The 19,672-nt window shown below is 36.6% G+C and overlaps 2 protein-coding genes across 4 annotated transcripts; both read left to right on the forward strand.

The window, feature by feature from the left end:
* The first annotated feature begins 310 nt into the window (after window positions 1-310).
* Window positions 311-3,301, forward strand: LOC131974669 (natterin-3-like). Its single transcript, XM_059337076.1, has 2 exons — window positions 311-425; window positions 2,212-3,301. The coding sequence occupies exons 1-2, from the start codon at window positions 311-313 to the stop codon at window positions 3,297-3,299; spliced, it is 1,203 nt and encodes a 400-aa protein (XP_059193059.1). The 3' UTR covers window positions 3,300-3,301.
* A 4,240-nt stretch (window positions 3,302-7,541) lies between these two features.
* ptrh1 (peptidyl-tRNA hydrolase 1 homolog) lies at window positions 7,542-19,239 on the forward strand. 3 transcript variants are annotated; one of them, XM_059337085.1, is made up of 6 exons: window positions 7,542-7,984; window positions 8,175-8,311; window positions 13,711-13,930; window positions 15,500-15,599; window positions 17,096-17,141; window positions 18,825-19,239. In XM_059337085.1, exons 2-6 carry the CDS (start codon window positions 8,204-8,206, stop codon window positions 19,089-19,091), a joined length of 741 nt encoding a protein of 246 aa, XP_059193068.1. In that variant the 5' UTR covers window positions 7,542-7,984; window positions 8,175-8,203; the 3' UTR covers window positions 19,092-19,239. The 3 variants fall into 3 exon arrangements, with proteins under 3 accessions (XP_059193068.1, XP_059193069.1, XP_059193067.1); XM_059337086.1 differs by having other exon boundaries at window positions 7,542-7,724; XM_059337084.1 differs by having other exon boundaries at window positions 7,545-7,913; window positions 8,040-8,311.
* The last annotated feature ends 433 nt before the right edge of the window (window positions 19,240-19,672 follow it).

Raw genomic sequence — 19,672 nt, forward strand, 5'->3', positions numbered from 1 at the left:
TCCAAACTTTAACAATATGGAGTCAGGGGGGGCGGACGGGGGATTGGAGAGTCTCACTGCAGATGGAGGGATCACGGGGGGATTTTCCACAAGACCTTGAATCAAGGCTGTGAGGGGGGAGGCCAGATTAGATACGGCTGTAGGCGAAAGATGGCAGCCGTTTTCTACTCAATCTCGATAATGCCCACATTGGTCTCCAAATCGATCCTGTCACTTTTCCAGATACTTCACTCGTATACTTTTGTAAGTTTGATGGGTTTTCCCAGTGATCCTGACTGGCTGCTTGTTTGTGTTTTCCCTGTGTGTCCAGATGAGGTGGTGTGTCACTATTGTCCTATCGGTGCTGCAGCTCTGCAGCCCGGCGCTGCAGTCTGACCCGCTGCTCTACGTCTCCCAGCTGCACGATGGCCAGGAACTACCCAGCAGTGAGTCCCATCAGAGAAATGCAGCTCCATCTGCTCAGAAGAGTTTCAATACATGCATCCATCATCTGGTCCAAAACTAAAACACACTCAGATATATCTGCTTTAATTTATGTGTGCATTACCCCAGTCCGTCAGCTGTGTACATCCTAAAATATCAATGTGATCTCAATGGGAAGGCGTATAAATAGCATGCCCCTTTTAATGATATTCCACGTGTAATGTTTACAAATTTAAAGCTTTTCAGTGCATCATTTAATACCCAGAGTTGGTCACATTTGGCGCAGCGACGCAGTTGTAAACATGTGGTTAATGTTGTGAATTTAAACAAAACTACTTGGATAGTTTTTGGGGAAAATAGGTTTGTTTGGCACATAAATTATGTTGCGTAAGAAAGTTAAGTAGTAGGCAAAATAAGTCAATGTTCACGTCATGTTTCTTGCTCTTTATATTCCATCTTTTCTGGAGCATTTGTCCAATATTGCCACAGCATGAAATCACAAGCAAAAAGCAATCAATACTTAGTGATAAAGAAGAAAATGTAATTAACGAAGCCACATAGTCGTCATTATTACGACCATGGACGTATAGAGAGAACTGGATAACATGCTGGAGGCAGGGCCCTGTTCATTCCTATGAAAGCTGCTCCGTTGTGCATCAAGTCAAAATAACAGGTTGACTTCTGTGCACTCTGATCTTCTTTGGCTCTTCTGCCAATAGCACACAGAAAAAAACTTTCATTGGCCGAGCTGACCACTTCCATTTTATCTTCCCACTAACATAAACAAGGTTAAAATAATTTAATACTACAGATATTCTAGATTTATGGGACTGAATAATCAAATTCTGATGGTGACACTAGTCATTTTGATTTACAGACCTTCCTCTTCCAATAAAAGTCCACAGTAAAAAGGATTTTCGGTCCAATGGTATCACATGATGGACCCAGAAATTGTAATTCCACCATTTATCCACTTTGTTAAATTGTTTTCAAAGCCCATCGCTCCTCCTGGGGTCACGATAACGACCCTTATTGACCTTTTGTTATTAGGTGGCAACCTCTATTGGTCGTAGTTATTATGATGGGAGCAAAAGATGTAGTATAAAGATCAACAAAGTCCATGAGAGAGGGCAGAAGGCGATTTAAGGATAAAAAACAAACAAACACAGAACTTTGACCAAGGAGATCGCTGGTTGTGTCCCATGTGAAACCAAAGGACTATGTTATTTTAAGTTATTTACAAAAATTAATTTCTGTTTGTAGATATGTAATGTTCTATGTCCCCTATTTCAGCCACTGGCGTCCAGCAGTTGCATACAAAAGTAGTTATTTTAACCAAAACCTTGAACTTTTGCCTAATATGAACCAAGTAGTTTTGTTTCCTAAACTTAACCAAGTAGTTCCATTTCACTGTATTAACCATATGTTTAAAACAGCTAGTATTTGAGACGGTGATCCTACTACCAATTCACAACATAATATAGAAAGATCATATTTCGTAAGATGTCATACGTTCATGAAGATACGTGAAAAGTTATTCTAGGGACAGGCAGGAATGATTGGCCCCTAATGGATGCATTTTTACAGTCAAAGTATGAAAACAATGTTTCCCTTGTTACCTTCACAGCAGGTATATAAGCCTTTGATCAAGTCTAAATTTAATTGGGATGTTTTTCCTTTAATTTCTTTATATTGTTTTGGTCCTGCATTGTCTAAATGTAGCGTCTCCTTAAAGGAATATGTTTTATATCAAACCCACGTCTGGTTTCTTTCTGTATTGTCCTGTAGAGCCATGGCTTAACCCCATGCTGGAAGATGTCATCCCCTCCCGGGAAGTCACCAAACCTACTCAGATTAGAGAGACCCCAACTGAGCCGAGCTCACACTCCTTCCCCATGTTTGCTGAACATGCCAACCTCAAGTGGGTGACATGGAGCGGCTCCCTCCCTAGTGGCGCCGTCGCCATCTTCAACGGCTACACCGAACGCACCGACTACGTTTGCAAAGTCAACTGCGAGGCTGGCTTCTACTCTGCCAGCAAGGGGAACCTCTGCTACTACTCGTACGCCGACAAAGAGTACGCTTCCTCCAAGTTTGAAGTGCTGGTCAACGTGGACCACTTTGAGTTCCTGGAATGGGTTGAAGACTCATACGGGGCAGTCCCCGGGTACGCCATCAGAACATGCCCCGACAAAGACATCTATGTGGGCAAGAACAAGTACGGACTCGGCAAAGTGGTGACCCAGCACGAGGCGTTCTTCCTTCCATGGGAGGGCGATGAGTACTGGTACAAGAGCTACCACGTCCTCGCCATCAACAGAGACAGCTACAGCCAGCACATCTCTCACGTGGAGTATCTCGTTGACCAGATGGAGCTCTTCCACCATCCTCCAGAGGCCCTGAAGCTCGCCAAAGTCACCAACCTGGAGTGCCGGTATGTGGAAAAGACAGTGACACTGGAGAAGACCAGTTCGGTGGAGAAGACCTGGGACATTGGGAGGGACACCCGTAATGGCTCCGTGTCCACCATGAAGGCCAAAGTTCCCATCCTTGGCCCAGGGACGGTGGACTTCACCAAGGAGCAGACAGTGACCTTCTCAGAGGGAACCAGCATGGTGGAGTCCGTCAGCCACGCCGTGTCCGTGCAGCTGCAGGTGCCACCCAACTTCTCCTGCACCGTGAGGATGGACGGCAGGAAGATGACGGCCGACATCCCGTACACCGGCAGGCTGAGCAGGACCAACCACAATGGAGACACCCACTGGACGTACATCACGGGCATCTATGACGGCGTGAGCGTCGGCGAGATCAACGCTGTGGTGGAGAGATGTCAGCCGGTGGTGGATGCTGCTCCCTGCCCCCCAACTCAAAATTGATGAGCTCAAAATGTGTTTTCTGAATAAAATACAATCAAAAATCTCAACAAGTTTTGTTCTGTGTCTTCTTTAAAATCGAGATGTTTTAAGTCAGTTTCTGTCAGAGACTTTTTAACCCGTAAGAACCCACGGTGGCACGGGTCTAACAACCACTTTAAATGTTCTAGATTCTCCCATATTCAGCTTTATGCTTCACCTTAACTAATTAAGTCCCTAAGCAACACATACTCAACACCCTGGTGTGGTGGTCATGTGACTTTGACAAGAAGTGACTTCTTCAACATGTGGCTGTGGCTGGAAACAGAAATCTAAATAAGAAGCTAATTTCAAAAAGCTTGTTTTTTGTTATGAGGCTAAGTTTAAACCCATTTAACAATTCTACTCTGTTAATAGGGTGTCCTTTATTGCATTTAACCCCATTAGGGTTTGTTATCTGTTTTTTATTTATTATTGATTTATTATTAATTTGTTATTTAAAAACAAATCTGAAAAATAATTTGTTGTTAAACAGCACTATAATGTCACAATTTTAATATATGTTGTGGAGATGCAAAGAAAAAGGCAATTTTGTGTTTCTGTAAGCAGAAAATGTGTCATGTTCATTTATTTTAAAATAAGAAATATAAATGCCACAATGTGACATATATGTCACATCACAGTTATTTGACATTTAGGGGTAGTACTTAAAAAAAACATCATAAATGTGTTCTATGTGGTCCACTTGGTCTGTGTTATCGCCCCCATAATTTTCTTTCAAGGAGAAATGGGTCTGGGTTCTGTTAAAATAATTGATTATTTTCTTCTTGGTAAATGATTTTATGCTTGATTTATGCTTCTCTGTTTGACTCCCTGGTGTCTGTCTCTGTTGTCTGTCTCTGTTCTCTGTCTCTGTGAGTGACGCAGGTCACTATCAAAGGTCAAACCTTGAGTGTAATATATCTCTCTCTATGCATTTATATTAAATCAGGCAATATGATTTTGATACAATGATTATGTTTGTGTGTTAATGTTATAACATATATTTCATTGTCTGTTTCATATTTTTTAGACTTTTAGAATCTATGTGAGACAGTGAAAAACCTTTGACTCTGTAGACATAATATCTTTATGAGACAAAACAAGACAGGAGGTTTTTTGTTGAATGTTCTGGAGAAGAGGCCAGGTCAGGATGGCCTTGTCCGGGGCAGCAAGCAACCAGGTGGCATGACGTGCCGTTGTATTAATTAAAACTGGCGAATCAGCGATCAAGCAGGCGGAACTTCCTGGAGGAAATCGACCAGCATGTTTTGTAAACAAATGTTAGTATTTTAAAGGGTTCAGGGAGAGAGTCGTGGTTCAGACTTCACGAACTGAAACACGTCTGTTTGTATTCAGGGACATGAGTTTTTGAACCCGGAGATTTTCTGTAAAGTGCACATTTTTTGACGTATTGTAATAAAACTTTGTTAAACTGAGAAACTTGGACGTCTCCAGCTCTTCATTTCCCCATCAAAGAATGCACAGAAAAATGGTGAGGTTTTTTCTGTTGGTGACAGATTATCAATTTTCAAGGTTTCCTCATGCAATTTTTCTAACAGTTCTTATGGGTTAATATTCAGATTCTTTATTTTACTCCAGTAACAGTGAACAGTGCTGTGATATTTTTTTCAAACCGATGAAAAGTCAAGAGATAATAAGTTAATAGCTCCATGATTTAACATCACAACAAAGAAATGGGCATAAAACCATGGTTTTCATTTGATTATTCTTGTAGCCTACAATATTTACTTAATTCAGTCAAAGTTTCTTAATTATTCAGAAACTTTGCAAGTGTCTGTCGTGTATTATTAGTTATTTATCCAAATTTGCAATATTGAGTTTATACTGAAGTGACAAGATCAAAATAATGTAATGCATAATATCCAGATATAATTCAGGTTAAAAACAACAAGAAATCAAATTTAATTTAAACTATGTTCCAAAATGACCAAACATATCATTAAAAACTTGTTTCATAAACAGTTATATATTGTACACTTTTAATTTGTTTACATAAAGAAGCTAGACACTTTGAGGAATGTGTCAAATGTTGGGTTATTTTTTTTTTAATTTATTACAAGAAAAAAAAAACTGAATTACTTAAGGTTTCAAATTTTGTTATGTGTGTGTGTGTGTGTGTGTGTGTGTGTGTGTGTGTGTGTGTTATTTTCTTTACTCCACATCTTCCTGTAGAACTAAAATAGGGAGAGAACAAAAAAAAAAATATATATATATATATATATTAATAATAATAATAATAAAATAATAATAATACTTTTCAGGGGGCTATTCTTCTTTCTTTTTTTCAGATTTTAAAGAATATTTTAAATGGATTTCAAAATCTGAAAAATTACTGGATATTAATGTTTTTCTTTTTTTTTTAACTTGTGACTTTGATATAACGTCATTATTTATGAATATATAACTCACTTTTTACCCCTACTATAAAACACTACGAAAATCTGCAAAGTTTCTGACAAATAAAATAAAAAAATTGATTGAAGTAAATGGATGCATCTAAATAATCAAATGAATACACACTTTTTTTTTAAACCCCTACTATAAATAAAACACTACAGAGATTTGTGAGTCTTTGAATAATATTACCAAAAAATGAATGAATTAAATAAATTAAAATATTTTAATTAAATCATGGATTTAACCAATGGCTTTATGTGGATTCTATTTTTTGTATTTACTGTAATATATTTGTTATATTTTGTGGACTTTTATTTTGATGTAATAATAAAAATATATATTTATTTATTTTTAATAGTCCCAAATTCATCCTACGGATGGATTATCTGAAGAGGCATAACATTTATGTTATATTGCTTTATAAAAAATAATAATAAAGTGTTTTGTGTTTAACCCTATGGAGTCTCCAAAAGCTCCAAAGCATGACTTCTTCATGACATCCAGACGTAAAAATAAAGCAGCGTGGAGCCAGTTAGTTTGATGATGATATACCAAGTAAAACTGGAGACAAGCTCAAATATATTTAGTATAAAATGATAGAACTGGATGTAACCCTCTTACATGTTATATTTGCAACCTTTGTTCACATTTGCAACATTTCAAATTCTTTAGCATGAGCATGATAGTGTTTTGAAAGTAAAAAAAAAAGATTAAAATTCACATAAAATCACATTTTATGTTGGCCTAAAGGACTAAAAAAAGACACAAAATGACTTAAAAAGGACACAAAAAGACACAAAATGACCAAAAAAGACACAAAATGACTAAAAAAGAGACAAAAGGACACAAAATGACCAAAAAAGACACAAAATGACTAAAAAAAAAAGAGACAAAATGGCACAAAATGACAAAAAGACACAAAATGACTAAAAAAAGACAAAATGACAAAAAAAGAATGAAAAAGAAGACACAAAATGACAAAAAAAAGACACAAATAGGTACAAAATGACTAAAAAAAGACACAAAATGACTAAAAAAAGACACAAAATGAACAAAATATGTGATATGATGTGATATCTGGACAGTGGCGGTTCTACACAGGGGCCTCCAGGGGCCACTGCCCCTGTGAAGAAGCCCTTGGCCCCTGCTGTGGCCCCTGTGTCAAATTAATTTAAAAAAATGATCAATTTATAACGATGAACGACGGAACAATTCTAACCTATATTTGGTTCAAACAATACCTCATTGTACACAAAAGGAACCCAGCATGTGTACACTGTACAATAGTTTAATTGTGCAATAAAAGCTTGTGTATTAAGAAAAAAAGATCATTCCTACTGTACTGCACTTTCAAAATAAAATAAAAAGTAATTGTGCAAAAAAATGAGAAATGTCATTGTCGTACAAAAATAATAGTTATTGTTGGTAAGTCTCATTGTTTCAATCAGTGTATTTGTATCTTCCAAATATACTTAAATTCGATTTTTAAATAAGCTAAAATAAAGGTTTTGAATGCTTAAATATCATCTTTGCCATTTTTTAAAGTGCCCCTCTGATTAAACACTGGCCCCTGCTTGGCCCCCACAGTAAAACTGGTCTAGAACCGCCCCTGTATCTGGACATCATTTTTATTAGTTTGAGCAAGGTTATACTTTTTTCAGTGTAAGGGCAGGATGAAAAGAATTCATAAATGGACTAAATAGCCCAAAAAGACTCCATAGAGTTAATTGAATCTAGTTTCTCAGTCACGGAGCAAGATGGCGCTGCAGCCCAGCAGAGAAAGAAAAGCCTGGTTACTCTTTCTAACACTCATTGACTCCTCTACAGGAAACACAATGTAACTTATGGACATATTGCTCTATGAAGGTTAAAAATATGTTAGAAAATTGCAAAAAATCTTAATTAAACCTCGTTTTAACCTCAACGGAGTTGAACGTGTTTAATAGTTATTTTTGAGTGTCTCTGTTGGTGTGTGTTGCCTTGAGTACAGTAAGATAACCTAAAGTTACCTTCACACAGTTGACAAAAATACGATATAAAGCTTTAATTTATTTTCTACGAGGAATGTATGATATATCGTAGCTAATATATTAACGGCACATAGAAATATCACTTTAGAGTTCAGATGTATTGAAACCCATTGAGAAATCAGTCAATTTTAAGAATCCCCATACAGGCTATTCATATAGAATAGAATAGGTCTTTATTTGTCATTGTCACATGTACAACGAAATTCAAAGTGCTCTCCAGTAAGTGCAACATTTAAGAGTTTCTAAAAATATAAATATAAAAAGAAAAAAAAAATATTCTCATGGGAAATGTTGTTGCATCGCTGTGAAAAAGTCTGAAAATCGACTTAATTTCAAAAGCAGAGGGGTTTTTCCATGAGCCGAATTAAAAAGGTCCCATTTTTAAGTAGGGTTTGTCGTTATTTGTCAGTCATTGTGAAGAAGCTGAACTTTGTTACCATGAGACGACTTTTAACAAGACTCGTGAACAGAGTTCTGCTGAGCAAGCTTTTTACTCCAGCGATGGGCTTTGAAGCAGAAAAACACACTCAAAGCCGCCGAAAGCTGGTAAGTGCTTCACCTCACATCATCTAAACTCTGTCTGCTACACTGTAGCTACATGTTTAGTAGTTTAACTCTGACGGCCACGTGTTAATTAAGCAGATAATCGTCAGTCTCACTAGATTGATAACTCCCACCAAACTCCACTGAAAAATGTGACAATGTACTGCTTCTTTGTTTATTGGACAAATGATCCATCCCATAATATGAGTTTGAATACATTCTGGATCACTCGGAACCACTTATTTATACGGCATAACTTCATTTAAAATTAACTTCTACATTATGTGCTACAAATCGACTACAACATACCTGTGCTGCTTTAGTCCTATGGTTATTAGTAAGCAAGGGTGCCTTAAATTGGTAGATTTTAGAATGGAGGTTGGCTTGTTCTCTCTGATTGTACTGCTGGTATATTGAGTCGGGTTGTCACGATACTAAAATTTTCAACTTGACACCGATACTCAGGAAAATATTCGATACTCGATACCATTTTCGATACCACCAGGATAAAAACAAATACCCCAAAATTTAACAGAAATATTTTTATTAACAAGAAAAATGCAACATGTTAAAATTAACAGAACCACATGTTAAATATTTATAATAAAAAACAGTTGTGCAAAAAGAAACTGCAACTATGATAACAAGCTTCAGGTCTGAGGTAGTGCAAAAAAAAATAAAAAAAATAAACAATAACAATTAGAACAATATTTTGAGGTTTTATGCTGTGCACAATATTAGGAAAGCTTGCTAAAAAAGAGGTAGAGTCGGCTGTGTGTGTTGCTGTTTGGTTACTTTTCTCTGCTTCATTCTGGGACTTCAAGAGAGAAAATAACACTTTTCAGTCACCAACATTTATGTAAACTCATTAACTCTATGCTTGTGTATACTGACACTATGTCAATTAACGTAATATGGGCATACTATGTGCCTGATTTATTTATTTATTTACGTTGCTTATAATCATTGATGTGACTTCGATACTTTTGAAAATGAGTATCGTATCCAGATACAACATTTTAGTATCGATACTTTTCTGAGTATCAATACTTTTGACAACCCTACTATTGAGACATTTTGCCAGTTGCCAGACCTAATTTGTTGAAACCTTAGAAAACACAAAACAGCAGCAGCAAGTCTTTGCCAGTTGACCTCCACTGTGTTAACTTGTCATTGTGTTTTCACTGTTATTTTCAAGCAAAAATGAATAAATGCTCAGTGTTTAGAGGCAGAACACAATGTTTGCATTGTGTCAGCAGCCATAGAGTTTAATACAATGTAGTCTATACATCAACAGAGCTGCTGCTGCTGTCAGTGGATCAGTACCATCAGTGCAAGGCTGTGTGTGTGTGTGTGTGTGTGTGTGTCTTCAGCTTTTTCTGTGCAAGAATCAGCATTGTAGAAGCAAATTTGTCATTTTCCTTTTAGTGTGTTTTAATTGGATGTTGCTCAATCATTGGTTAAACTCAATTTAACAATGGATATTTGTCTGTAGAATAAGTGAATTGTTTTTTCCTGACATCTGTTGATTGTGACATTTATGTGTAAAGCCCAATTCATACATGCTTTTCGTATATTTTGAATGCAGAAATAAAGAAGAGATTTTAAAAGAAAATATAAACATTCATTCTTTTGCTCTTTATGGCAGTTGAAGTATTTCTTTAAAGGATTGCTAAAAAACCCCCTGTAAAAACAGACCTTTCCAACAGTCCTTGAACGGATCATAGGTTATGATAGTTTCTGTTAGAAAAAGTGACCAAAACTTGTGTTAAAATGTTGATATTTGTGTCAGAATCTCTTTATTCTACGTGTGTCATTTAAAATAAAGCATCTGCACTAACCAGATCCTGTTAAAAACATTCAATTCTGCTCCTCAGAGACACTGGCCCTCATTTATCAAACAAGCGCAGATCTGAGCGTATATTTCGTCTTACGACAGGATTCACGTGGGATTTATCAAACATTCGTATCTCTCCAATCACAGCGTGAGAATGATCGGCTGTTGATAAATGTGGCGGCTCGAAACGAGCGTAATTTAAATACCACGCCTTAATATATACCCGATTCAGATGGCTCGCCTTCAGAGTTTACGACACCGAAGGGCGCAATACGGCCAAAAAGAGTTTTTTCCCCCCTAAAGTCAGCTTTATTAGCAAAGTGCACCGTTACCAATAACAACAGGGACAATATAGACATATTAAAGAAATACGCAGCGACAGAGGTTTAAAAGTATAAAATAAAAGTACGTATAGTTATAAACTCAAACAAGTTCAGTGAATATTTTACATTTGGAGCACAGGCTTAAAAGTTTTCAAAGCTTTGGTTGGAGGAGGTAAACAATGTTTTAAAGTAAGTTTTAATTCCAAAAGAAGAGGAATTTCTCAGAGTCAGAAAGTGAAACGCTGACATCCAACAGCTGCAACACAACAAACTGGTTTTGTTTGGCAGCATAAAAAGTGAAAAGGAAGGAAATCAGTGGTGCTGTCAGCAGAGTAGCAGTGGAGCATTAAACTCCTGGTGAGGTTTGAGTAATTAATTTATACATTGTGATATATAAAGCCTAATAATCTATATAATATCAGAATATTGCTATTATTATGATGGAGAGATATTATTCACCTCTTTACATTTACTAATAATGATGTCTTAGTCAGAGGTGTGTAGCAGCACTGCTGGTGGAGGAGACGCTGACGCTCCGGTGTCCAGCAGGATAATAATAATAATAATAATAATAATAATAACAGTAAATAACAGAAGACAACAACATTTAATATCCTCGGCTGGTATTCTGTTTAAAGAATTTCACGATCGCAGGGTGTATTTATTTCGGATTATATTTTAATGATAAATGATGTAGTCTAAACATGTTTTGCATAGTCACCATTAAAAAACTAAACACCACAGAGTTTTATCAGCTCCAGGCATCGATACAATAGTCTAAGATCAGTTCTCAGACTCAGACATGTGGACTTCACGCTGACTCAAACCTGCGTACACGAGCTGAGAGCAGACTGAGATCTGATCGTACCCTCCGCTCACGTCCAAATTGATAAATGCCGAGGCTTGAGTAGAAATGATCTTACGCCCACTTTACGCTCACTTTCTGACGTACGCTCGTTTGATAAATGAGGGCCACTGTGAAGACATGATTGATTCTGCTGAGACCAATGGTCACGTGACAAATATTCACTGAGAATCTGTGAATCTTCAAGAGGCAGGACAGTCAGTGCTGCGCAGTAGCACAGTGTTAACAGGCTAACAGTTAGCTCTGTAGCAGTACAGTGTAGGGCTGCACGGTTATGGCCAAAATGATAATCACGATTATTTTGATCAATATTGTAATCACGATTATTAATCACGATTATTCATCATGTTAGGGAAAACATCTGTATTTTTATTGCACTACTTTAAACAAACAATAGGAACAGTTTTTAGTGTCCGGTGCTTGTTGTAAACAAACAGAGATCGCTAAGTGAACACCTCCTGCAGCAGCAGCACATACACACTGTACTGCTACAGGGCTAACTGTTAGCCTGTTAGCAATTTGCAGACTAGACGCAAATTTAAGGGGTTAACATCCCCTCCGGCTCTGCAGCTCGGAGAGACTGCTGAAGGAGCACTGTGCCGATTTGACTTGCTCTGTACGAGCCGCCCTGCGTCTCGTTAAGAAGAGCCAACAGGCTTGTTAAGAAGAGTAAGAAGAAGTCTCCAATAACACCAGAAATACTCAATGGATTTATCGCCAGTCACTTTAAAAAAATAAAAAAAGTCTCTAAGGGGGTCTGAGAAGTCGCTATATATAGCAACAAAGTTGCTAAGTTGGCATCACTGCTTTGCCGGCTTTTACAAATGGAGCGTGTTGTTGTGGCGTGGAGTACTACGTCACATTCTGCTTAGCGCTCGCTTCTTATTTATTTAGGCAGCTACATGAAACCTTAACTATGCGTTCGCCCCCTGGTGGTTGGTGGACTACTGGTGTAGAAAGTGCTTGATTAGATATGCAGGAGAGCCGCATTTTAAAGTGGAAATATCACCGACGATCAGGTTAATTTGATCGTGGCGGCCAAAATCGTGATCACGATTAAAATTCGATTACTTGTGCAGCCCTAGTACAGTGTGTATGTGCTGCAGCAGTATGTGTTCACTTAGTGACCTCCGTTTCTTTACAACAAGCACCAGATACTCAGTGCACATTTAGCGAAGCCGGTTTGTCTATGATCAGCAGCAGACACCACGTGTAGCCACAGTTGCTGTGCAGCTGCTGAGCTGAACAGTGAAATCTGAAATGTTCCCACACCACGCCGGCTTTGGCACCAATTCCATTTATTCCACCAAACTTTCTGGAGTTGTGCAGACGTGTGTGTGTGTGTGTGTGTGTGTGTTATAACATTTCGTCTCCTTTTAGTCAAGGAAAATGAAGAGACATTTTTGCAGAGTCTTTATTTTGTAAACTACGGTGGCCCTGAAGTGCAAATCACAATGGTTCGTCAGAAAACACAACAACAAATCAAAAAACACATTAACAAAGCACAAACCACAACGACAAATTACTTCACACAACAACAAATTACTTAACAGAACAACAAATCAAAAAACACAACAAAAAAAATCAAGAAACACAACAACAAATCAAAAAACACCGCAGCAAATCAAAAAACGCAACAACAAATCAAAAAACACAACAGCAAAGTTTTCTGTTTTGTTGTTGTGTTTTCTGATTTGCTGTTGTGATTTGCACTTCAGGGCCACCGTAGTAAACCCCATTTAGTCTTGTTTTTATTCGTCAACAATATTGCATTATATATTTAATTACATGACCAACATTTACGTTGCGTCTGGTCTCTTTTTCGTCACGTGATAAAGGTTCGTTGACGAAAATATTTAGTCATAATTTTCGTTGACGAAAGCTACACTACTTATATCCATTTCATTTTATTCCAATTTTTAAAAATAATTGAGCAGAGAAATCGACTTGTGTTTTTTATTTCTGTCATTCTAACTGGGTTATTCTGCACGAAGATATGTTTGAGTTGTTCTGATTGTGCTGATTCCACAGAGCTGCAGGACTTTTAGATTTATAGAGATTTGATATATTCCAGAGAAACACAAGGACACAGAGAGGAAAGTGTAAAGCAAGAGCAAAAAAACACCCTGAAACGTGTCTTTGGGGTTCAGGGGGTCAAAGTATCTGGTAATTTCTATCATAAGAGTATAAATATAGAATACCAACAGCTGTCTGCTAGTGTTCATTCATATTTTTGGCCACTTTAAAGATTATCTGTCAAAACATTGTTAATAAATCGCAAATAACAGTAAAACTACAGAAGAGGAAGCTTCAGCTCTGCAGATGTGTATTCATATATCTGTGTGTGTGTGTGTGTGTGTGTGTGTGTGTGTGACAGGTGGTGGGGCTGGGTAACCATGGGATGGAGGGTACCAGACACAGCGTGGGCATGGCGGTGCTCGGCGCCCTCGCCACCCGGCTCGGCGTGGCTGATCATTGGCGCGCCGACAAGCTCGTGTCTGGTGAGGTCATCGTGTCGGAGGTGCAGGACACACACGTGGTGCTGCTCCGCCCCCGACTGCTGATGAACGTCAACGGGGTGTCAGTGGCCAAAGCTGGTAAGGTCTGTGTGTGTGTGTGTGTGTATCTTTGTCTGTGTGTCTTTATGTTTGTGTCTTTGTGTGTGTGTGTGTGTGTCTCTGTGTTTGCATGTCTGTGTATTTCTCTGTGTATGTCTTTGTGTGTGTCTCTGTGTGTGTTTCTACATCTGTGTGTGTGTGTGTGTGTGTGTGTGCGTGTGTGTGTGTGTGTGCGTGTGTGTGTGTGTGTGTGTGTCATTGTCTGTGTGTGTCTATGTGAGTGTGTCAGGATGTTTGTGTGTTCATAGAGTTAATTTTTGTCTGCAGCTCTGCTCAATGTCACAAAGTTAAAATTGTTTAATAAACAAATCTCTTAAAGCCCCTTTGTTGTTTGCTATTTAATTAATTGTCTGTTTAGTTAATTAAACAGAAACGAAGTGTGCTGGGGGTTGATTATGAAGAGGGACTCTCCTGCAAAGTGTTAACATTTTAATATTCTGTGCAGCAAAACAAAGCCTGGGAACGGCCAGATGTCCAACTTTCTTCTGTTCTTACCTTGTTTTTTCTAATCAACAAAAATACACATAGTTTATTGCAGAAAGAAGCAGAAGAAGAAATTGGCGCCAGAGTTTGAACTTTCCGATAGTCCTTGAATTGATCATAGTTTACTCAAGTTTCCGTTATATAAAGTGACCAAAACTTGTGTTAAATGTTGATATTTGTGTCAGAATCTCTTTATTCTCCATGTGTCATTTAAAATAAACCAGATCCTGTTAAAAACATTAAATTCTGCTCCTCAGAGACACTGTGAAGACATGATTGATTCTGCTGAGACCAACGGTCACGAGACAAATATTCACTGAGAATCTGTTTACACAGAGCAGAGAGGAGAGGACAGGAGAGGCTGTTTACACAGAGCAGAGAGGAGAGGACAGGAGAGACTGTTTACACAGAGCAGAGAGGAGAGGACAGGAGAGGCTGTTTACACAGAGAGGAGAGGAGAGGACAGGAGAGGCTGTTTACACAGAGCAGAGAGGAGAGGACAGGAGAGGCTGTTTACACAGAGCAGAGAGGAGAGGACAGGAGAGACTGTTTACACAGAGCAGAGAGGAGAGGACAGGAGAGGCTGTTTACACAGAGAGGAGAGGAGAGGACAGGAGAGGCTGTTTACACAGAGCAGAGAGGAGAGGACAGGAGAGGCTGTTTACACAGAGCAGAGAGGAGAGGACAGGAGAGGCTGGTAACATGACAATAACTCAATATGTAGAATATGTGGAGACATTTTTACAACATTCAGGACACTTTTGGGCACTTGGAAAAGTGTTTATATATAAATTCTATTTTTTTAATTTTTAAGAAAATCAAATATCAGCAACGACTTTATTTATTAAATTCACCAAAAATTACTAAAATTGACTTTAATTCAAAATGCAATTGTTTAATTTAACTTTTATAAATTGTGGAAATTGCCAAAAACTAGAGAATTAGTCTCTACATGGTAACTAAGAACAACTGGACAGTTACTATTTATATATAGTATATTTATGACACAGTTATGGGGGTAAATCAGTGCAACGCTAAATGTTGGACCTGTTTGTTTTCCTCCAGCCGGTAAATACCGCATCAGGCCCGAAGACATCCTGCTGGTCCACGACGAGCTGGACAAACCTCTCGGGAAGATCCACTTCAAACACGGAGGAAGTGCCAGGTAAGGCTGCACAATTAATCAAATTTTAAATGTGATCACGATTTTGGCCACCACGATTAAATTAACCTGATCGACGGCGATATTTCCATTTTAAAATGCGTCTCTCCTGCATATCTAATCAAGCACTTTCTACACCAGTAGTCCACCAACCACCAGGGGGCGGGGCCATTTTTATCCCCTGAAAACAGCCTGGTTACTGATTGGATAGAACGCTAAGCAGGATGTGACGTAGTACTCGACGCCACAACAACACGTGCTTTGTAAAAGCCTGCGAAGCAGTGTTGCCAACTTAGCGACTTTGTTGCTATATTTAGCAGAACCCATAGTGACTATTTTTCAAGAAAGCGACTGGAGACAAATCCAGCTACTTTTTCTGGTGTTATTGGAGACTTTTGAAGTCTTGTTCTTACTCTTCTTAACGAGCTGCGGGGGGGGGGGGGGGGGGGGGCGGCTAAAGCGGCACAGTCCTCCTGCAGCAGTCTCTTCCAGCTGCAGAGCCGGAGGGGATGTTAACCCCTTAGTGTCCAGTCTGCAAATTGCTAACAGGCTAACAGTTAGCTCTGTAGCAGTACAGTGTGTATGTGCTGTTGCTACAGGAGGTGTTCACTTATCGATCTCTGTTTGTTTACAACAAGCACCAGACACTCTGTACACACACTAAAAACTGTTCCTATTGTTTGTTAGTAGTGCAATAAAAATACAGATGTTTTCCCTAACATGGTGAATAATCGTGATTAGAATATTGATCAAAATAATCATGATTATCATTTTGGCCATAATCATGCAGCCCTAGTGCCAGGTGTGTTTTGTAAAGCTTACAGTGTGTTTAACCCTCTGGGCCTATTAGGGACATTTTCAGCCATTTTTCACTTTTGTTTTGGCAATAATTTTGGCTGTGGTACTGCAAATGACATGATTTTTGGAAGGATTTCTTTCTTGATATATTTTGAAATTTAAATTTTTCTAATGGGTCAATAATACACCGTGTACAAATTTGCTACTACTAAATGGTAGTACATTTTAAATCTGACACTACACAAAAACTAAAAATGCATCAAAATCAATTTTGTTCTTAATCTTTGAATTTTTATTTGAAAAAGAACTACATTTTTGTGGGGGTTTTTTTTCATTAAAAAAACATCAGTGACTTCGTGCAATCAAACTGGCATTTAAAGGGTCAAAATCCTTAAAATCTTTGAATGTTTGTTTGAGCAGGGCAGAAGTTGTTTAGAGGTTTATGCAGAAAAAAGTAGAAAAAATATTAATCTGTACATTTTTTAGCACGTTTTTTTGTAAGTGGACATTTTCAGCCCGAATGGCCTGAAAGGTGAGTAAATTTAAGTGAGCCCAGAGGGTTGAATTAATAACTTTTCACCTGTGTGGAAGAGTCAGAAATCCTTCTCCTCCAGAAACTTTTTACAAATATGAAGATTATATGATAAGACTCATTAAAGTGAGAATGCAAATTAAAATTGACTCCACTCTGTTGTTGACAGAGGTCATAATGGAGTCCGCTCCTGTGTGGACTGCCTGCAGACCGACGTAAGTGACACGTTTTTTATTTTTATTATTATTATTATTATTATTATTATTATTATTACTATTATTATTATTTTATTGAAGTTTATTATTGATTTGTGTTTTTTTTCATTATTATTTTACAATCAATTTAATACATTCTAATCTTAGTTTATTTTTTATTTTTATATTTTATTTTTCATTATTATTTTACATTTAATTTAATACATTCTAATCTCTGTTTTTTATATTTTTATTTTTCATTATTATTTTGCATTTAATTTAATACATTCTAATCGTAGGTTTATTTATTTTTTTCATTATTATTTTACATTTAATTTAATACATTCTAATCTGTGGTTTATTTTTTATTTTTTATTATTATTTTACATTTAATTTATTACATTTTTATCTGTGGTTTATTTTGTATTTTTTATTTTAATTTTTCATTATTATTTTACAGATATTTCAGTTTTTTCAGTTTCTTTTATTTATTATTATTTTACATTTAATTTAATACATTTTAATCTGTTTGTTCAATTTCTGGTTACAGCTCAGGAGTAACACTGTATAATTCTTCATTATTATTATAATTATTCATAATATATTTATAATTTATGATTATATTAATAAATGGTAACTTTTTAACAGTTAATTTAACTTTATTTAATTGCTATTTTACTATTAACAAATAATTGATTTGTGGCTTCTTTTTGTATCATTTTTATTATAATTTTATATTTATTTTAATACATTTTGATTCCTAGTGACAGCTCAGGAGTAACACTTTATAACATTTATTATTCACAATATATTTATAATTTATGATTATATTAGTAAATGGTAACTTTTTAGCAGTTAATTGGACTTTATTTAATTTTATAGTTAACAAATATTTAATAATTAATTTGTGGTTTATTTTTGTCTTTTTACTTCATTTTTTAAATTTATATATATATATATATTTATTATTTATAATATATTTATAATTTATAATTATATGAATAAATGGTAACTTGGTTGGTAGTTTAATAAACCCATTTATCATTTTATTTAATTATTAATTCCACGGTTAGATAAGGTTACATTCATTAATTTAGCCGCATTAAATATTTTATTGGTGACCTAAAAAAAAAGAATTATTCTTGCATCGAAAACATCAATCTGAAAGTATTAATTTGATGGTTTAATAACCATTTGTCAATTTAACACCTTTTTTTTTGTCATTTTGTGTCTTTTTTTTTGGTAATGTTCTGTATTTTTGTGTCTTATTTGCTCATTTCAAATTTTTTAAATCATTTTGTGTCTCTTTTGTGACTTTTTTTTGTCTTTTTACTTATTTAATATCTTTTTTTTTGGCCCTTCTGTGTCTCTTTTTGTAATGAATTGTCTTTTTTTAATCTCTTTTATCATTTAATAAAATATATAAAATAATAAACTAACTAACCAATTAACCCATATGCAGTATAACAGTTATCATGCCATAAATCCTAGAACAAAATAAAAAAAAAACATCATGGGGATAGTGCAAACAATTTATTTTAAGTTTCAAATGAGATTTTGCAGAAATATCACAATTTTAAGCTTATTTTTTAGAAACAGACCACAATGTCTGTTTTTACAGTTTTAGAAAAATATAAATACTTTTCCAACCCGCCGGCCGTGAGCTATAAATATAAATAATTAGTGATTATTGTGTGATTGCAGGTGATGCGCAGACTCCGGGTTGGGATCGGCCGGCCGGAGGGGAACACCGCGGTCAACGTTCACGTCCTGGGCCGGTTCTCCTCCTCTGAGAGGACGGTTCTGGACTCGGTCCTGGCCCAGAGCGTGGACCTCCTTCTCTCCCAGCTCTCCCAGCAGGAGGACTCCCGGCCCTCCTCCTCCCCCTCCTCACCAGCAGGGGGCAGACAAGCTGCACAGAGCAGGAAGGAGGCGCATCCTGCTGAGAGCTCTGCTGCTGCTCACAGCTGAAGCTCACACACAGAAAGACTTTATTTATCCTCAGCTCTGTAATCCTGCAGCAGAAACACACCTCATTTGTCTCACTGTTTGACATTAATACCTCAAAAACATGTACAGATTTCAGTAAAAACGGGTTCCACCGGAATCCCAGCAACAAGTAATGTGTGTCTGTGTGTTTATTCGAGCTTTGACATCACCACATCTTCTATGTCTATTTTGTTCATTTTACATATTTTTTTGTCATTTTGTGTCTATTTTGTTCATTTTACATCGTTTTTGTTCATTTTTTGTTTTTTTTTGTACATTTTACATATGTTTTTGTAATTTTGTGTCTATTTTGTTCATTTTACATCCTTTTTTGTTCAAGTTACATCTCTTGGTTATTTTGTATCTTTTTTTTGTCAATTTACATATTTTTTTGTTCATTTTGTGTCTTTTTTTGTAATTGATTGTCTTATTTGTGTATCTTTTATCATGTAATTAAATATTAAGTAACAATCTAACTTAATTACCCCTATGCAGTATAACACAGTTATAATGGCATACATCCTAAAAAAAATAATGAGAAGGAAAAAGCCCAACATTGTGCT

The sequence above is a fragment of the Centropristis striata genome, chromosome 7 (assembly GCF_030273125.1).
Source record: "Centropristis striata isolate RG_2023a ecotype Rhode Island chromosome 7, C.striata_1.0, whole genome shotgun sequence".
In the NCBI taxonomy this organism is placed as follows: Eukaryota; Metazoa; Chordata; class Actinopteri; order Perciformes; family Serranidae; genus Centropristis; species Centropristis striata.

Coding starts and splice junctions, on each gene's coding strand:
- LOC131974669 (XM_059337076.1), top strand. CDS start 311: ATGAGGTGGTGTGTCACTATTGTCCTATCGGTGCTGCAGCTCTGCAGC. Junction 426..2,211: donor TGGCCAGGAACTACCCAGCA/GTGAGTCCCATC, acceptor ATTGTCCTGTAG/AGCCATGGCTTAACCCCATG.
- ptrh1 (XM_059337084.1), top strand. CDS start 8,120: ATGAGCCGAATTAAAAAGGTCCCATTTTTAAGTAGGGTTTGTCGTTAT. Junction 8,312..13,710: donor CTCAAAGCCGCCGAAAGCTG/GTAAGTGCTTCA, acceptor TGTGTGTGACAG/GTGGTGGGGCTGGGTAACCA. Junction 15,600..17,095: donor AAACACGGAGGAAGTGCCAG/GTAAGGCTGCAC, acceptor TGTTGTTGACAG/AGGTCATAATGGAGTCCGCT.